The sequence below is a fragment of the Palaemon carinicauda genome, chromosome 3 (genome assembly GCF_036898095.1).
Source record: "Palaemon carinicauda isolate YSFRI2023 chromosome 3, ASM3689809v2, whole genome shotgun sequence".
NCBI classification, from domain to species: Eukaryota; Metazoa; Arthropoda; class Malacostraca; order Decapoda; family Palaemonidae; genus Palaemon; species Palaemon carinicauda.
This window is the reverse complement of record NC_090727.1, coordinates 117,732,986-117,750,672: the sequence shown is the minus strand read 5'-3', so window position 1 is coordinate 117,750,672 and position 17,687 is coordinate 117,732,986. Positions and strand designations below refer to the sequence as shown.

The window sequence follows — 17,687 nt, the reverse complement described above, 5'->3', positions numbered from 1 at the left end:
AGTCATGAAATCAGTGTTAAACACAGCATCCTGCCTGAGAGTTCTCTATTAACTCAAGACGAGAGTGCGTACTGAAGAGAGAGAGAGAGAGAGAGAGAGAGAGAGAGAGAGAGAGAGAGAGAGAGAGAGAGAGAGAGAGAGAGAGAGAGAGAGAGAGAGAGAGAGAGACTATCATATGTAGACGAGAGATGCTGCTTATCAGTGATTCTTGATAATAGGATGAAGAATAGTAGAAAGTAAAAATAGAAATATCGTAATATAATGTTTAATTGCGTATATTAGGACGCACCTAAATATGAGATAGCGGTACTTGTGTGTGTGTATTGTGTGTATTCGAGTGTGTCCCGAAAGAGAGAGAGAGAGAGAGAGAGAGAGAGAGAGAGAGAGAGAGAGAGAGAGAGAGAGAGAGAGAGAGAGAGAGAGAGAATGGCTCGGTAGGGTTGGCAAGTCTGAAAGCTCTCTCGCCATATTCACCCCACCCAAGTGTCGTCGAGTTTTTGGTTGAATGGCAGAGGGTCGACGGTGGCCCGAAGTGGTCAGAAACGGTCAAACTGGAACTCATGGAATTAGAAAACATTGTAGCCAACACAGTCTACTTGAAAGCAAGAGAAGGTAAGGGGTAAAATACCCGCATCGACCAAGGCACTCCTCCTTCGCTGTGCCAGGAGAGATGCCCAGTTTATGTCCGCGTACACACCACACATCGTGTCCTTTTAGACTTATTTTCAACTTTTTTTGTGGGGATTTGCCAGTAAAGGATGCCTTGCCTTAGATTGTTTTGTCAGAGCATTGTGGCTTTGATGTCACGGGAGGATGGAATTTGCCGTAGAAGTGAAATAAACAGATATAGGAAATGGGATATGTGTAACAGCAGGAGAATCTCCCGCTGCAGAAAAGGAAGCCACCAGCGGATATTACAGAGGATTAACTTGGTTCACTTAGACCCTCCAGACCCTCCTGTTATAACCTTATTCCACATAACCCCACCACCCCCCATTCACACCAATCTTATTAGTTTGTTTACATAACCTCGTAAAATCCCAATTGGACCCAAGAGATGACCTCGAATCCCTTCCAAATGCAATGGCAGATCAACCAACCACTCACTAATTAAGTTAATCCTTTGGAAAGGACAAGTTACACATTAGCATACGGGGAACGGAATATATTTATGACAGATATTCCTGTCAGGGATTGATTGAAGCGTTGCCTAACCTACGTTTCGCCAATTAGCCAAGTATTCAGGATGAAAATTGCTATGTTTATCAGATGTGTTAAGACCACCTATGTTAACCTAAGCTAAACATTACTTACTTAGGCTATTGTTTCTCATGGATGTATGTGAATAGGCCACTGTATATTCTTAGAATTCTAATCCAACTTTGTAACACTGGTGCTGCAACCTACAGAAAACTGTCGGCAATCAGGCGTTGCTTTAACATATGAATAGCGTTGCAGAGCAGAACTTTACAGTATTTTAACATTACGGTGCCTTAATCATAATAAAAAAATAAGGTAGCAGAAGCATACATGGTTTTGTTAACTTTTACCTTTGCACCATCACTAGAAATGTCAAAACCTACTGTTCCCTGGGGTGTATGTACAATAGTGGCCACCTCTATGTATTATGTCTAACTTAGAATACGGCAATTTAAAGGGGTTGCAGGGAGCCGTTAGTCCTCCCCCACCCCCCCCGTTAGGTAAGTAGGTAAGGACACGGCTTGTAGGATAGGTTAGGGGGGAAAGTTTAGGTTAGTTGATGTCCATTTTTAATCAATGCATGAGGAACTGGCCGCTGATATACAAAGGCTCCGATCCCCTTAACCCAACCTTGGATTTTGAGTCTGGATTCATCCCTGTGCACGTCCGCCCCATTCACTACAGCTGACCTAGGATGCTGTGTTCTTAATCATAGTTGAAAAAAGTGTTTGAATAGTGCACAAGTAAAGTTTTACCAGATTTTCAGGTGTTCCGTAATTGCAGAATTTGTATCAATTTCATTAAATGTTACCCCAGATTAAATCCATAGCTCTCAAGCTGTGAAGAATCAAGACTAAAGATTCCATAAAAAAAAAATCAAAATTTGTTACAAATGCACAGTGTAACTATACAGTAATTCAGTGTTTTGAACGGTAGAAACCTGGAAGAAGCGATTGAATTGTGCATATTAATCTAAGCTACTTATCAGTTAAGTGTGATACATCCTGGCATAACAGAGCTTAATGTTATGTATTTGAGAGAATTATGCCCTATTCGGCCAACACCTTTTATCATGGCTAAATACTTGAAAAATTGGAAATTGCAATTCGAATAAACAAGTGAAAGATAACCTATGTGCATAAACAACCTATCGGTAATTATGAATTTGCCTCGTGAAAGGTAAGCATCGATGATGATTTTCACTACAATATAGTATGTGAGAAATGTTTAGAGTTACTTAGATAACTTACGACTAAAGGAAAATTCTGTTAAAGAAGTTCAAAAAGTGTCTTCAGCCCCCTTACTCTTAACCCTTACCTCTTTACTTAGGGAATAAGGAGGCCCAGACTCGGCTAGCTTAGTCAGGGCTATTTAATTCCCCAGCACTGATTTTTTGTTTAATCCTAGACTAGTTCAGTATATTGTCACATTCCATTAGTGCCAGCTGACATAATTCTAAATGTTTTACCATGAACTAAGGCCAAAATGATAACAGAGTGCCCCCCCCCCCATGTTGAGTTGTGCTGAATCAAAAGTTTAACTGTAAGAAATCTTACAGCTGCTTCTCTGTACGTAATTCTTTAGTTGGTCTTGCTGTCAAGTGCACTGTATAACCCCTACACTTCACAATATAAATGTTTATCTCTGTAGTTTTCATTGTGGAGTTAAAAGCGCAAAGTTTTGTCAAATTGCCTTTGCCGTATGCGCTTCTTACCAGAACTACTATCGTCAAGGTTTTCATCTAGGTTTATACAGTATTTGCATATTTCTGTGCGTCGTCTCCCCTTTGCTTTTCTTGTATATTTTCTGACATCAACGACATGGTCACTTTCAAAACTATCATTTCAATTACATCCTTTCTATTCAACACAAGTATTCTTTTGGTTGTGTTAATTATTTGTCCCCTCATATCCAATCTGCTCTTACAGCTTTTAAACCTTTCCACAAGATTTTCTTCTGGTTCTGATGTTAACACTAGGTCATCAACATGTACATTAGCTCTCAGGGGTGTCCTTTAATGCACTTTTCTACCTTGGTTGTCTTTTCTTGTCCCTTTTGCTCAGTGTCCATTGCCACTGCAGTACTAACAGCATTTAGTCTTAAATGGACAATTTTTACTTGAAGAATCATAGACCATTTTCAATACCATTTAGAAAATAAGAGACTTCCAGTTTCCTTGTGAAAGATTTTTTATATTCATCTTCCTAATATGAAGGTGGCCAGTTAATGTACAATCTTAAGGCTACATGTATGAAGACAAGAATTGATAGATGATGGGCATTTTTGGCTCTAATCATGTAAAACTATCCAAGGTAGTTTGTGTTGGCAAGGTTGCTTGGTAATGATATACAGTACAGTATGCAATAAATCCCTTCAATATGTTGAACCTTTAGTTGTGGTAGCTTGATGAATCATACGTATTTATCCTACCCTAATACAAACTTTCGTTGTTTAGGAGTAAAATTTTAGCGAAAACTGGAAACAGTCAATGAAAAAATATGAAGGTTTGGCCAACTGCCACCCAGTATCCACTAGTGGTACATGTCTGACAGCGTTCAGGGCCTTCATTTTGATTCAGGCCGTCGAGCTGTAGAGAAGTATTCTCAACGCTTTTCAACCTGAAAGTTTTTCTACTTTTTTCAATTTTTCTCTTGTTATTATGAGTGTGAAGGAACTTAGCAGATTGCACGTGTTCAGGGGTGTCTGATCAACACTGTAAGGCTGAGGTTGAACCTCACTTTGCGTCCGACATTTAGAAGGCAGCGCTGCACACCAGACTTCCCTTGTGATGTGTACAGGGAATGGTTGTCTTTGTCCTCCTAGTGGGCTAGATCTCGGAGTAGGAGGAAGAAGAAATCTAAACGTGATCGTTTTCCTTTGGGTTCATCCTCGAGGTCAGTAAAGTGTGCGAGATCCCTACTAATGACTACCGAAGCTTGTCACTTCGGCCCTTCTTGAGTTAACTCTATGAAAGGCATACTGAAGAAGACCGACAATTATTTGATTGAAGGGCAAGCTCCCAAGGAGGTAAGTCCCCCTGCTTCTCTTAGAGGAACCGGGAGGCCTCCCCTTGCAAAAGAACCCTAGTCTTCAGTTTTAGAAATCCTGGCCATTGAGCTTGTTCCAGCTGAAGTTCTCTGAGTTTCAGATGAGAAGTGCCCTGGTGTGCCATCGCCCTTTTTGCCTCCAATGAGCATTTACTCCTTTGACAAATACTTTGTTTTGAGTTTGTTTCTGAGTTCTCTGCCTACTCCTCTCTTCTTGGAGTGCTGTAAGCAGTTTTTTTAGTACTAAAACCCTGTTGAGCGTACTGGTTTAACTTCTAAGCTAGCGAGAGCACCCCTGTATCTCTTTGGGCTTCTGTTTCAAGAATTCTACTGTAATTATGAATATCCCAGTGGCATGCAAGGTTAAAGAGTGTTATTACCAAATGAGCCATCTAGTGGCAGTGCGCCACTACAGAGTGTGAACCCCTCAAGAGCAGACTCCTCCTCAAGGAATAGGAAGAGTTAAGAAGAGAAGGCCTTTAGAGGACATGCTTCCCAAGATTCTCTATGAGAGAAAGGCCCAAAGGTGAGCGGCTCTATTGAGTGAATGGCCAGTTCCTTTTCCCCCTTTTCCAAGGATTTTTATGGATCATAAGATAGAGCGTCAACATAGGTGCTCATCGGAGTTGGTCGTCATTTCTCTGAATGAGACAAAATTAGTTTCACACCCTTAAGATCTTAAATGCTCATCAGAGTTGCTTTTCATTCCTGTGAAGGACTGCATGCCCTACTGAACCTAGGTTGGAGCTCCTGAAGTTTAGGGGTAAATATAGGGTCTCTTAAGGTAGGAGGTTGTCCAGGGCAGTAGCCACCCGTTGAGATACTACCATTAGAGAGTTATGGGGTCCTTTGACTGGCCAGATGTTACTACATTGGATCCTTCTCTCTGGTTACGGTTCACTTTCCCTTTGCCTACACATACACCGAATAGTCTGGCCTATTCTTTATAGATTCTCCTCTTTCCTCATACACCTGACAACAATGAGATTACCAAACAATTCTTCTTCACCCAAGGGGTTAACTACTGCACTTTAATTGTTCAGTGGCTACTTTCCTCTTGGCAAGGGTAGAAGAGAGACTTTTAGCTATGTTGAGCAGCTCTTGTAGGATAAGGATACTCCAAAATCAAACCATTGTTCTCTATCCTTGGGTAGTGCCATAGCCCTGTACCATGGTCTTTCACTGTCTTGCGTTAGATTTCTCTTGCTTGAGGGTACATACGGGCACACTATTCTATCTAATTTCTCTTTCTCTAGTTTTGTTCAAGTTTTTATAGTTTATATAGAAAATATTTATTTTAGTGTGTTACTGCTCTTAAGATATTTTATTTTTCCTTGGTTCCTTTCCTTACTGAGCTATTTTCTCTGTTGGAGCCCCTGTGCTTTTAGCATCCTGCTTTTCCAACTAGGGTTGTAGCTTAGCAAGTAATAATAATAATAATACAGAAATTGTGTATCGAAGAGGGTAAAAATCAACACAAGTGATATTACAATTATGTCCGGATCCAAATCAACACAAGTGATATTACAGTTCTGTCCGGATCCAGAGTCCCTAGATGAGATGGAACCCCCTCTCTCCTAACATCATCTCCCCTTATTTCCATCCCTTTTCCAGGTGGGGAGAAAGTCAGGAAGAAAAAAGGATGTCGCTTCAAAAAAGAAAAATAATCGGGCGTCATCTGCAAGAGACTTTGTAGAGTCTCACGATCAGACATCTCCAAATAGGGCAAGATTGTTACCCCCTAGCCCGTCGAGACTTCCCATGTTGCCGACCAACAGGGTTTTGTCAAGGTGAGAACTTTAAGAGTCTACCTCTACTGACCTGAGGAGGAGTCTTCTTTCCTGAGGGTCTTAGGACTTACTGTATCAGGAAATTGAACAACTTAATTGATGCTCTGAAAGCCCCCTTCTATGGAATGCTGACATTCATTGACTCCTTCTTCAGAAAGGCACACACCTTAAAACAACGCCTTGACCTTGTCAGATGGTGAAAACTATTCTGAAACTGGAAGTGGAAGTCTTTGCAACCAAAGATTCCCTGCGACCTGTTTGTTCCTCAAACTTGATTCCTCCTGTTTTTTTCGAAACGGGAAATTCTACGTGACAGAGGGAGCCCATCCTTCCCTTCTTTCTGTAGACCCTGAGGTAGTGACCCTGATCCCTGGGATGTCAGCAGAAAGGCTTGCATAAAAATTGTGTTTTCTCAGCCTCATGGAGGCAGCAGCAATGTCAATTTTATAGGCTTTCTCTTGGTTAGACCAGTGGTTTGGTATGCTCTCATATTTTGCAGTATCTCGGAATATACAAGGAATTCGTCTTTTAAGGTTTAAAGGGGGTGGAATGATTTGGTCCACTAGTCTGCGTACCAGTGGAGTAATTGGGTGCTAAAACGAGTTGGTGCAGTGGTCAGCAAGTTCAGACATATGGATGTAGTAGTAGCAAAGTAGGAGTAGGAGAGTCGAGCTTCATTCTTTAGGAGAATTGCCATCATCAAACAGCCTCTGACATTGCTTACTAAAGCAAGGAATTGGTCCCAAAGGCAGCCACCTATGAGTGAGAAGCAGGTGCTAATAATGACCATTTTGAATTTAGATCTACTGAACAGAACCAGTCCTTTTGCCAAAGGTATCAAGGCAAGTGAGGGAGAGGTAGGCAATTCCCCCATATCACCACCTGTCGGGGGATGCCTGTTGAGTTGGTGGATGAGGGGGCAATTTCACGGTGCAGAACCTTGGATGGTGGAGGGTTTACCTACTCCCTCTATCTCTCTCTTCTCACTCTCGTGCTGATGAGCCGCTCATTATGATCAAGAGGATCCATCCAAAACCTGCTTATTTGTGAGGTCAAACAGTGGTTAGACAAGAAAGTTATTGAGGAGATCGACAACTCATCTCCTGGATTCTACAGTAACCTGTTCCTGGTACAAAAGCTTTCATGAGGTTGGAGACCAGTCATTAACCTGTCCCATCTGAACGACCTTGTTCTGCAAACAAGCTTCAAGACAGAGACCCCCAACATCGTCCTCCAAGCAATAAGACTTCTTGCTGTCCATAAGCTTAAAGGATGCATTCAGTATTTCCAAATTCCTGTTCACTGAAACTCAAGGAAGTACCTTTGGCTGGTCCTGGGAATGAGAAAATTCTAGTTTTGGGAGTCTCTGTTTTAGCCTTTCCACAGTTTCTAAAGTATTCATGAGTGTTCACACTGGTTTCACCTGGGCTCATGGGATGGAAATAAGATTTCTCTGATACCCCTACAATTGGCTGTTGCTTACGCAGTCAGGGTCCCAGATTCTACTCCACAGGGACTTTTTAGAGTTTTGTTGGGATCTGGGGATCTGATTAAATCTCAAGAAGTCTGTTCTTACCCCACAGAACTTTGTTTACTTGGGGATGAGTACAGTGTAGCACATCCCAAGGAAAAATGTTCCTATCACAGGACAGGTTACAAAGGTTGAAAAAGGTCATAACACCCTTCTGGACCCAGGAAACCCTCAGTAAAGAACTGGCAGAGACTAATTTGGTATCTGTCTTCCCTGGAACATCTGGTCTCATATGGGAGGTTACACCTTTGTTTCATGCAATGGACTGTGAAGTCTAGCTGTAGTCAGGTCCAACCCTCTAGATGTAATGGTCAAAGTGATACAGGAAGTACGAGAGGACTTGTCCTGGTGGTTGCAAGAGAAGAACCTGTTGGAAGGCTCCTCCTACAGGTTCTTCCCGTAGAACTTATCCTTTTTTAAGATTCGTCTTTGAGAAAGGAGGGGAACTCACATTATAAATAACTCCACTTCAGGTCTGTGGACATTAAGTAGTCAAACGGTCCCATATCAACAAGCAGGGTTGTTATTTTTCAAACTGTGCCATTTGGCGGTGAACATGCACTCATGGTCAAAGGACAATTCTGTAACCCTGTCGACATGTTTCATCCAAGGAAAACTAGGTGATTGCAGACAATCTTGAATCCTTGCAATCAAATTGATGACTCAGAATGGTCTTTGAATCCTCTAGTGGGAGAGATTTGGGCATTGGCGCAAGATGTGTTAAGAGAGATTCTTTGCCTTTGGGGTCTTCCTTGAAGTTGAAGAAACATTGGACTTCTTCCTTGACCCCCTGATCTCTTCCCGAAGCTCCTGCATGATCTGTCTCTTTTGGGGAATGGTTGAACAGGAGTGTTTACCAGTTAACACCAGGGCAACTCCGGGGTTCAAGGGACAGTGCTGTTTCCCCTAGAGAAGCAACGCCACCCCTTCCCCCGCGGGGAACCTTTTCTTATTTTGATTTTTTGCAGGTTTGGCCTAAGCTGGGTGTGGCCAGTCTACCTTCAAGGGAGGTTTTGATGGAGCTCTTGCAACTGGGTGCCGAGAAGAAACAGACTCCAACCTCTTCAGAGGTAGAAGTTCCTACAACGGCAATAATGTTCTTCTTTCGCCACCGTTGAAGTCTGTGCTCTTCCCCCTTTTGAGTATGCTCAGCCCGCGGGGGGTGGGGGGGCAACGTCCGAGGCATGTTCCTGCTGCTTTAGGTAGTCTCCTCTCTCACCCTCGATTGAGGCCCTTCTCTGTTGGTTCTCTGCTGCAGAGACCTTCCAGATGTCGCCCCACATCTCCTCAGACGTCCCACTCTTCGTAACTTGACTCCCCTACTGAGGACCTTTGCTGTCGATGAGTCCAGCGCATCTCTTCGCTGGCCTGCTATTTACGACAGGAGCCCTCGCTGCCATAGGGATCATTACTCTACCTCATCGAGGGAACACAGTCCTCACCGCCCTTCCAGACGTTCTCCTTCTCCGCTCGTCAGGAGGCGCTACTACAACGATACCAAGAACTGACGATCATCTTGTTCACCAATCCCTTGTCCCACTCGTGATTGTCACTCTCTAACGCGTGATCATTACTCCAATTCATGATCCCCACTCGCCAGCTGGTGAACAACTGACGTCTTTTAGAGTCTACTTGCCTGTTTGCTATCGCCTTCCAGCTCGTGATCGCCATAGGGACGAGGATCTGCCTTCTGCCTAAGAGAGTTCGCCATGTTACTTGCCATCAACACGTCATCCATGGTCAACACGCGACCATCTGCCTTTGCTTGACCGTTTGCCGTGACACATCGATAAGCCTTCTAGACCTTTGATAAGTAGCACAGCCCTTGGTCATGAAGCATGCTTGCCCAGATCCAGGCTCCACGCATGACCTTCCTTCTCCAGCGTGTGACCTTTCTCCTGCTCCCAGTGATCGCCACCATCCGAGAGAGGATGATGGGGGAGTTTAAGCGAATATCGACCACCTGGTACCTTTCCCAGCTATCCAAAAGGAGTTCATTAGGGTCCAGATCTCTTCTGCTGCCAGTCCTCCCATCTCGTTCTTCCAAATCAGAGTGAGAGGCCATGCCAGTGCCGATTGTTCAAGGTAAGCAACCTCACTCCCCTTTCTTTCAGGTGCCGAAGCCATGATCTCTTATTAGGCGATCTCCATTTCAGCTATCCAGCGAGACCCCCGGCCTTCCTGCCTTCGGGAAAGAAGCATCATGGTTTCATATTGGAGAAATCGGTCTCCTCTAGTTCTTCCTCTCCTCCTGCAGACTCCAGGCAAAGTCTCCCTGTACCGACCTCTTCCAAGGTCCTCGTTCTTCAGATGATCCTCTCTCTCATCAAGAGGATGTGAGGAGCTAGCGGAGTGGCGTTTCATATCTAACAGCTCTTCCCTCAGGTCCAGATGACTGTTACTCAGAAGAGGAAACTGGGGAAACCAACTCCTCCTTTGGAAGACAACCCCCCCCCCCCCCCCCCCCCCGTACAAGGCGGGGCTCAAGCCCTTCCAGCTTTCATCCATCACTGATGAAGGTGGTCCCTCCAGAGATACATCCCATCTCCAAGGAGATGGAACAACCTATGGCAGCTTCTTGAAGAGAAGTCTCGTCTAGACGGAAGGAAGCTTCCAGACAATCACTCTTGAAGGAATTCCTTCCCTCCCGGAGGGAAAGTAAGGATTCTAAGACACTCCCTAAAAACACCAGGGCCAGAACGGCACAACAGCTTCAGGAGAGGTCTCGTGGTACATATATCCCTGGTAGCATTAGGGTTGTCAGAGGGCAATTTTACCATATTTAGTGATTGAAGAAGTTCCCTACAAACTTTAAAAATTTTCAATTCCAATAATCCTTTAGTTTTAAAGATTTTAGAGTGGCTTTTAATTATTGGTATGAAAGGTATAACAGTTCGATTTTGCTGGGTTGTGGCACACATAGGTGTATCTGGAAATAAGGCAGATTCACTGGCAAAGAATGTTGCAGCTGAGTTGCTACCAAGAAGGTATCCCATTCCCAATAATGATTTTTTTACCTACAGTTAGAGTTTCATTTACAATAATTAGCAACAGCATTGGAATAGTTTACTTGAAAATAAGATAAAAGAAACAAGTAATGTTATATCCCCGTGGAGGTATAACAGGATGCTCCAAAAGTGGGAGACTAATCTTTGTCATCTCTGCATAGGTCACACACGGATGACACGTGAGTTTTTGCTGGCTGACTAACATCGACCATATTGTGATGACTTTTTGGTACCATTAACAGTGAGGCATTTGTTGACCAAATGCCCCACATATAGTAGTGAAAGAAATAGATATCTGTTTGAGGCTTGAGGTGAGGATGGCAGGTTCATCCTTGCCAAGATTCTGGGACATGATGTGTCCTACTATGCTAGTTTATTTGTAGCTCTATTTCTGAAGCAGTTCTTCTGAAAGATTTCAACTTTTGAAATTATATTTTTGCTTTTATAGTTTTAATTGAATATTCTTTTATATTTTTTTTTATTTATAATAAACGATATCAGGGTCAATGACCGTAGATGTCAGGATGCCAGAAAACCTCAAATCAATCAATTAATCAATCAGAGTCGTCAGCAAGCGATGTTCTTTTAGCCTCAACATTTGACGACCTCGACCCACCCTGGGTTCTTACGTGTGAGAACTTGTGGGTGTATTAGGACTAGGAGTACAAAAAGGAGGACTATCTCCTAAGGGCCGCCAGCCCTAGGTACGCGGAAGCAGAGCAGAGGCAGTCAGAGTACTTTTGGCAGGTCTTGGCCTGTATGAGGGCCATCAGTGGTTTGGCTGACCCTACGACGGGTCCTCAAGAGGGCAAGGACACCGTCCTTGACCATGTTTATAATACCCAACAACCTCCCAGGGCCAGTGCTACCTTTTTCTGGTCAAATGCATTGATGGATGCCAGGAAGAAGGTGTTTGCCCTGATCCCCGGCTCTTCCAGCTCTCTACATGCTGGCCTGTCCTCGAAACCTCTTCCACCACCATTTATTCAGCAGAGGAAGTATTATGAGGATTCCGACGTGCCACTTCTGGCTTTGCCTCTAGATCCATCTATAGAGGTACTTTCGAGGCTAGTCTCTTTTGGGAGACTTTCCTGGCTCTTGGCCACTTTCTCCGCATCTGAGGTCCTAAACATGGAAAAGGTTGCAAAGTATGGCATGCAGCCCTCTTTGTGGCTATGATCAGTGGGACACCTGGTTAGAACCGAGGATTGGTCTAAGGATTCTACGAGGAAGTCGATGGAAATGTTCTTTTTGTTGGGTACCCGGACCAACGAGTTTCTCGCCCATCAGATGGTCAACCTGTGGACAAACGTCTTATTCTAGTAAAGGGAATCGGTAATCGAGAGGTTCCATTGACAAGTTCCCCAAGGGGAAGAGACTAGGCTCAGGAACTCTACACTAGATGGCTTTTCACTTTTCAGGTCGAAATAAATCGAGCGGGTGACTGATTGATGGAGGAAGTCCAATCAGGACTCCCTACTCCATAGGTCCACGACATCTTGGTCTTATGGTACAGCTCCTCCTCAGAAGCAGCAGCCACAGACCACCAAACCACTGACATGTAAGACATCAGGATCCTCAAGAAAAGTGTCCAAGAAACCCTTTCCTGCCCAAGTTCTGAAGGCCTCCATGTCGATCCGTGGAGGAAGAGGGTGCAGAGGCCTCACCTGCTATGACGAGTGATCCTCCCGCTTGCCCACCAGCGGAGAAATGCTTTCAACGCCACTGGCAGAGGTGGTTGCATCACGAAACCAATCCCTGGATAATCTCTGTTACTGGTTTAGGGTATTGCATCCTGTTCATTCTATATCTCCCTCCATTGACTCGAAATCCAGTTCCATCAAGCTCCTATGTGAAAGGATCTGCAAGGGAGCTCAAAGTCCAGACCATTGGGGAAGGATGCTCTCCAAGAGGTCTGGGATGGGTCCCCAGGCCTCTTCAGTAGACTTTCTTGTGCAAAATGCATCTGGAGGCCCGTCATCGACCTCTCAGCTCTGAACAAGTTAGTTTTGCAAACTCCATTCAGCATGGAGACTGCAGACACGGTCAGACAAGCAGCAAGACCACAGGACTTCAATTGCACAGTGTATCTCAAGGATGCATACTTCCAAATCCCAGTCCATCCGTCTTCAAGGAAGTATCTAAGGATCATACAGGACAACAAACAATACTGGTTCAAGGTGCTGTGCTTCGGTCTTTCCATAGTTCCTCGAGTCTTTACGAGAGTGTTTGCCCTAGTGTCATCTTGGGTTCACAGGATTGGCATCTGTCTCCTGAGATACCTTGACGATTGGCTGATCCTAGCAGACTTGGTGGCAACTCTTCTTCAGCACAGAGACAGGCTCCTCGCTTTTTGCCATGATCTGGGGATCGTGGTGAATCTCAAGAAGTTATCCCTGCTTCCCTCTTAATGACTGGTATACCTTTGTATGATCATTGACACAAACTTCCAAAAAGTCTTTTCATCAGGCAACAAGGTACAGAGACTGAGGAAGGTGCCAAGATCCTTCATCATTCAAGAAGAGCTCCCAGCCCAACCATTGTTGGACTGGGAGCTCATCATCCCTGGGCCGTCTCGTGCTCAACTGCAGCCTCAGAATTCGATTTCTTCAGTGGCGGCTAAAATCCAGGTGGAATCAACACAGTGACTTCCTGGATATGTTGACCCTTATGGGGCCCAAGCAGCAGACGGACCTAATGTGGTTGTTGGCTGACAAGAACCTCTACAGGGGGTTCAGCCTTCTCGTACCTTCCCCGGAATTGATTCTTTATTCAGATGCATCAGAAGATGGAATTGATGCTCTATTCAGATGCATCAGAAGAAGGGTGGAGGCCCCACATGCTGCACCACGTGGCCTCTGGGTTCTGGTGCGAGTCCGATAGGTACCAGCGCATAAATCTCCTAGAGATGAGGGCAGCCTATCTAGCCCTCCAACAGTTCCTGCAGTTCCTGGTGGGTCCTTCTGTGGTGTTGATGAGTGACAACACTATGGTATTGGCTTACGTAAACAAACGGGGCTGTACATTTTCGGAGCCCATATGCCATCTAGCAGTGGAGAAGCTAGTATGGGCAGAAGAAAACTTGGTGTCCCTGTCAGCCCGCTTCATTCCAGGCAAGCGGAATGTGTTCATGGACAATCTGAGCAGAGCGATTCGGATAGTGGTCTTTGAATCATCTAGTAGCCAATAAAGTCTTGACTATGTGGAGCTCCCCAACTGTGGACCTGCTCGCGACGTCCCTGAACTTCTGGCTCCCGCTCTACTGCTTCCCAGTCCCTGATCCACAGGCTCTCTGACAAGATGCATTTCAATACCAGTCGGAAAACATTGATGTGTATGCCTTTCCCCTGTTTTGACTGATGAGAAGGGTACTCAACAAGAACCTCTCAGTGACCCTCATAGCTCCGCTATGGCATCACGTAGAATGGTTCCCGGACCTTCTGCAACTCCTGACGGAGATCCCTAGAGAACTCCCTCTATGACAATCTATTCACAGTCACTTGTGAAAAAGTTTCACAAAGCCGTAGTTTCGCTGCCTCTCCACGCCTGGAGACTATCCAGCACCTTTTCTCTCAGAGAGGCTTTTTGCAACAAGTTGTGGAGAGGGTGTCTGGATACCTGCGAAGATCTTCAGCATCAATCTACCAGGCCAAGTGGACTGTCTTGTGTGGTTGGTGTTGTGGAAGGGATATCTCTCCCCTCAATGCCACTATTCAAACAACAACTGAGTTCCTCGTTAGAGTTGTCCCTCCTCACACGTAGTTTTGAGCTTACCTGCCCCCAGTTTTAAGGTAGACCTTCTCTATGGAGTGCGGTTTGCGTTCTTCCATCCTTGAAGGGTCCTCCTTACAAACCATTACACCAGGCAACAGATCGCCACCTCACTTAAATACTGTTTTCCTGCTTGCTTTGGCCTCGGCCAAGAGAGTCTGTGAACTTCATGATCTTTCCTATGATGTTGCCCTTTCAGGATATGGGGAGGTAACACTCAGCTTCGTCCCTGTGTTTATCGCCATGACTCAAAATCCAGGAGTAACAGATCCTATATTCGGGCCCTTCTGGATTTAGTCTTTGTAATGTAACTGTTGATCCAAATCAACTGGTACTTTGCCCAGTGAAGAGTTTGAGGTACTATCTCAAAAGAACTAGCAGATTGTCCTTGAGTTTCAGCACTTATTGTCATCATAGGGACTGTCAAAAGGAGGATCACAAAAAATACCATTTCTGCTTGTTCTGTGCACTGAATCCCGATTTTTCTCTATCAAGACGACCCAGAGCTTATGACGTTAAGGGCATTAGCACATCCAGAGCATTCAGGAGGAACTATTTTGTGACTCAGGTCTTACAAGTGTGTGTGTGAAAGTGTCAAACTACCTTTACTGCCCACTACCTGCAAGATGTGACCCACAGGAACATGGAGATGTTCTCCATTGACCCTGTGATGGCTGCATAACAAGTGGTTTGAATACTTTAGGCTCATTGATGGACAAGTAGCAGATGGTAGAAGGCAAAGGTTACCTGAGATTAGTCTTGGGTGAATGTTATGAATGACTGGCTCTTTCTTTCTTTCATCCCTTCCTCTCTTGGGAAACAGTCCTCTGCAAGCTAGCCTCACCTATCTACAGGTAAAACCCTTTCTCTAGTGTAGCTTAGTATAATAATACTTGTTGCATCCATGTACCCCCTGACGAGGTGGGATTGGGTAACGTCTATGGTTGGTTCTGAAGATTTCTGTCTGAGAATTCTTACCTAGACTAGTCGCATAGTTAGTATCACACATGGATGGCCCCCTAACCGCACATTGCATGGAATTTAGCGAGGTGTCAGAGTTTTCCCTGTTACGTACGGACCACGTGTGGGAAAACCTCAGTCCAAATACCAAGCCAGGTGGTTTGGACTTCCACCCTCCTTATGGGCGAGTCATCCCTATAAACAGTGGAGTGGTTTGTATTTAGTGTCGGAACAAATGACAAATTTGAAAGTACAGTACTTTGTATTTTTCCTAATGATAAAAACCTGAAGCTGTTTATACAGATTGTTCTGCCATCAACTCTCCCCCGATAAGTCCTGCCTGCAATCAAAAGTGACAAGACAACATTAGTATGTGTGAGCGGAATATCCGGCTATCCCCCCCTACCACCTCTTAACTGGCTGTAGGGTACTTACATCTCACTAGAAGTCTTATGGCTAGTCTTCCAGGTTTTCTGAAAGTATAATCCTTATAAATAGCTTCAGGTTTGTATTGTCAGGAAAAATGCAAATTACTTTCAAATTTGTCATATTTTTCTAACTGCTTGTCTAGTGATTTGTGCATTTGTGACTGCTACATTATTGAATAAGCTAAGCGGTATGATTTTGTTATTCCCACATATCTGTATTGAACAGTTAAGGAACTTAAGTTTTCAGGTGTGTGGAACAAAAACCAAGCAAATAGTATACTGTATGTAAGAATGGTAATTTATGGTAAAACCTCAAGAGACACTGTTGAATAAAAATGTGTGTGTAATCACTAATAATTACAGTACTATTATTATAATTATTATTATTATTATTATTATTATTACTTGCTAAGCTACAATCCTAGTTGGAAAAGCAGGATGCTAAAAGCCCAGGGGCTCCAACAGGGAAAATAGCCCAGTAAGGAAAGGAAATAAGGAAAAATAAGATATTTTTTAGAAGAGTAACAACATTATAATAAATATCTCATATAAAAACTTTAACAAAACAATAGGAAGAGAAATAAGATAGAATAGTGTGCCCGAGTGTACCCTCAAGCATGAGAACTCTAACCCAAGACAGTGGAAGACCGGTACAGAGGTTATGGCACTAACCAAGACTAGAGAACAATGATTTGATTTTGGAGTGTCATTCTCTTAGAAGAGCTGCTTACCATAGCTAAAGAGTCTCTTCTATCCTTACCAAAATGAAAGTGACCGCTGGACAATTACTGTGCAGTAACCCCTTTTGGTGGAAAAGAATTGTATGGTAATCTCAGTGTTGTCAGGTGTATGAGGACAGAGGAGAATATGTAAAGAATAGGCCAGACTATTTGGTGTGTGGGCAAAGAGAAAATGAACTGTGACCAGAGAGAAGGATCTAATGTACTGTGTGGCCAGTCAAATGACAATATAACTCTCGCTGTAGTATCTCAATGCGCGGCTGGTGCCCTGGCCAACCTACTACCTAGAAGGAAAAGCTCAGGATAGAAATCTTGAAAATGTGGTACGGTATAACAGTTATATTTACAGGGATACTTCTTGACCTATCCTAATGAAAGTTGTAGTGTAATACCTTCCCAGGTATGCAAATTACTCCTGTATATGGCCTAAGTGTGACAGAGGTGTTCACCAACTTATCCTATGCAGCTACCTCATACTATGTTGGACCTGTACATGGGGATAGTCCTATAAGTGCAGCTCAAGTGGTGCACTGTAGGTATTACTTGATGGACTTTCTGCTATTCCTTTGCCCCTTAGTTAAATTCCTTTACTTAACCTACATTCTTGCATCCTTTCTTTTGTTATGCTGTGTAACCTCTTCTATCATTTGGACACTGAATGGCATGATAGCCCCAGCATGAGGCTATTTAGCTCAAATTTATAAATACAATTCAATCCATACCTAATTGGGAATTTCTCCTTCCTCAACCTCCCCCCTAAATACCTTTTGCGTTTGGAAATTATGAAGAGTTGTGGCTCTTTCAATGATACTAAGGACAGTAATTGAAGGGAATTTTTTCATAACAATTACTTTAATGTTTTTAAAAAGTTGTAAGATACAGTGCTTGTAAATTATCAGTCTTTTTGCACATATTTTATAATATACAGTTAAAGGGCCCGGCTGGTGTGCTAATATATGAGGGTATACGACGAAAAACACAAAATACTGAAAAAATTCACTGAGCTTCGGATGGCAATAGAGAATGCGTTTACAAAATATTTTGTCAAAATTCCTCTCACTCTCATAGTTACAGGGTAATTAGCAAAAGTAACTCAATAAACCAAAAACATTGATCTCTAAAAGAAATAGCAGTACAGTATTTCTTGTTATCGTAATATTTGATAATTATTACATTTTGATATAAAGAAAAATTGTGAGAAATGGTATCTGT

At 43.6% G+C, this 17,687-nt stretch overlaps 1 protein-coding gene across 3 annotated transcripts in view; it reads left to right on the top strand.

Moving 5' to 3' along the window:
- Positions 1 to 431: 431 nt before the first annotated feature.
- The window catches only part of Gprk2 (G protein-coupled receptor kinase 2), a 180,357-nt gene continuing 163,101 nt past the window's right edge, over positions 432 to 17,687 (top strand). For all 3 annotated transcript variants that reach the window (XM_068370488.1, XM_068370489.1, XM_068370486.1), the window contains exon 1: positions 432 to 612. In XM_068370488.1, the coding sequence (XP_068226589.1) occupies positions 561 to 612 (52 nt within the window). In that variant the 5' untranslated portion in view covers positions 432 to 560. The remainder of the gene's footprint in view (positions 613 to 17,687) is intronic.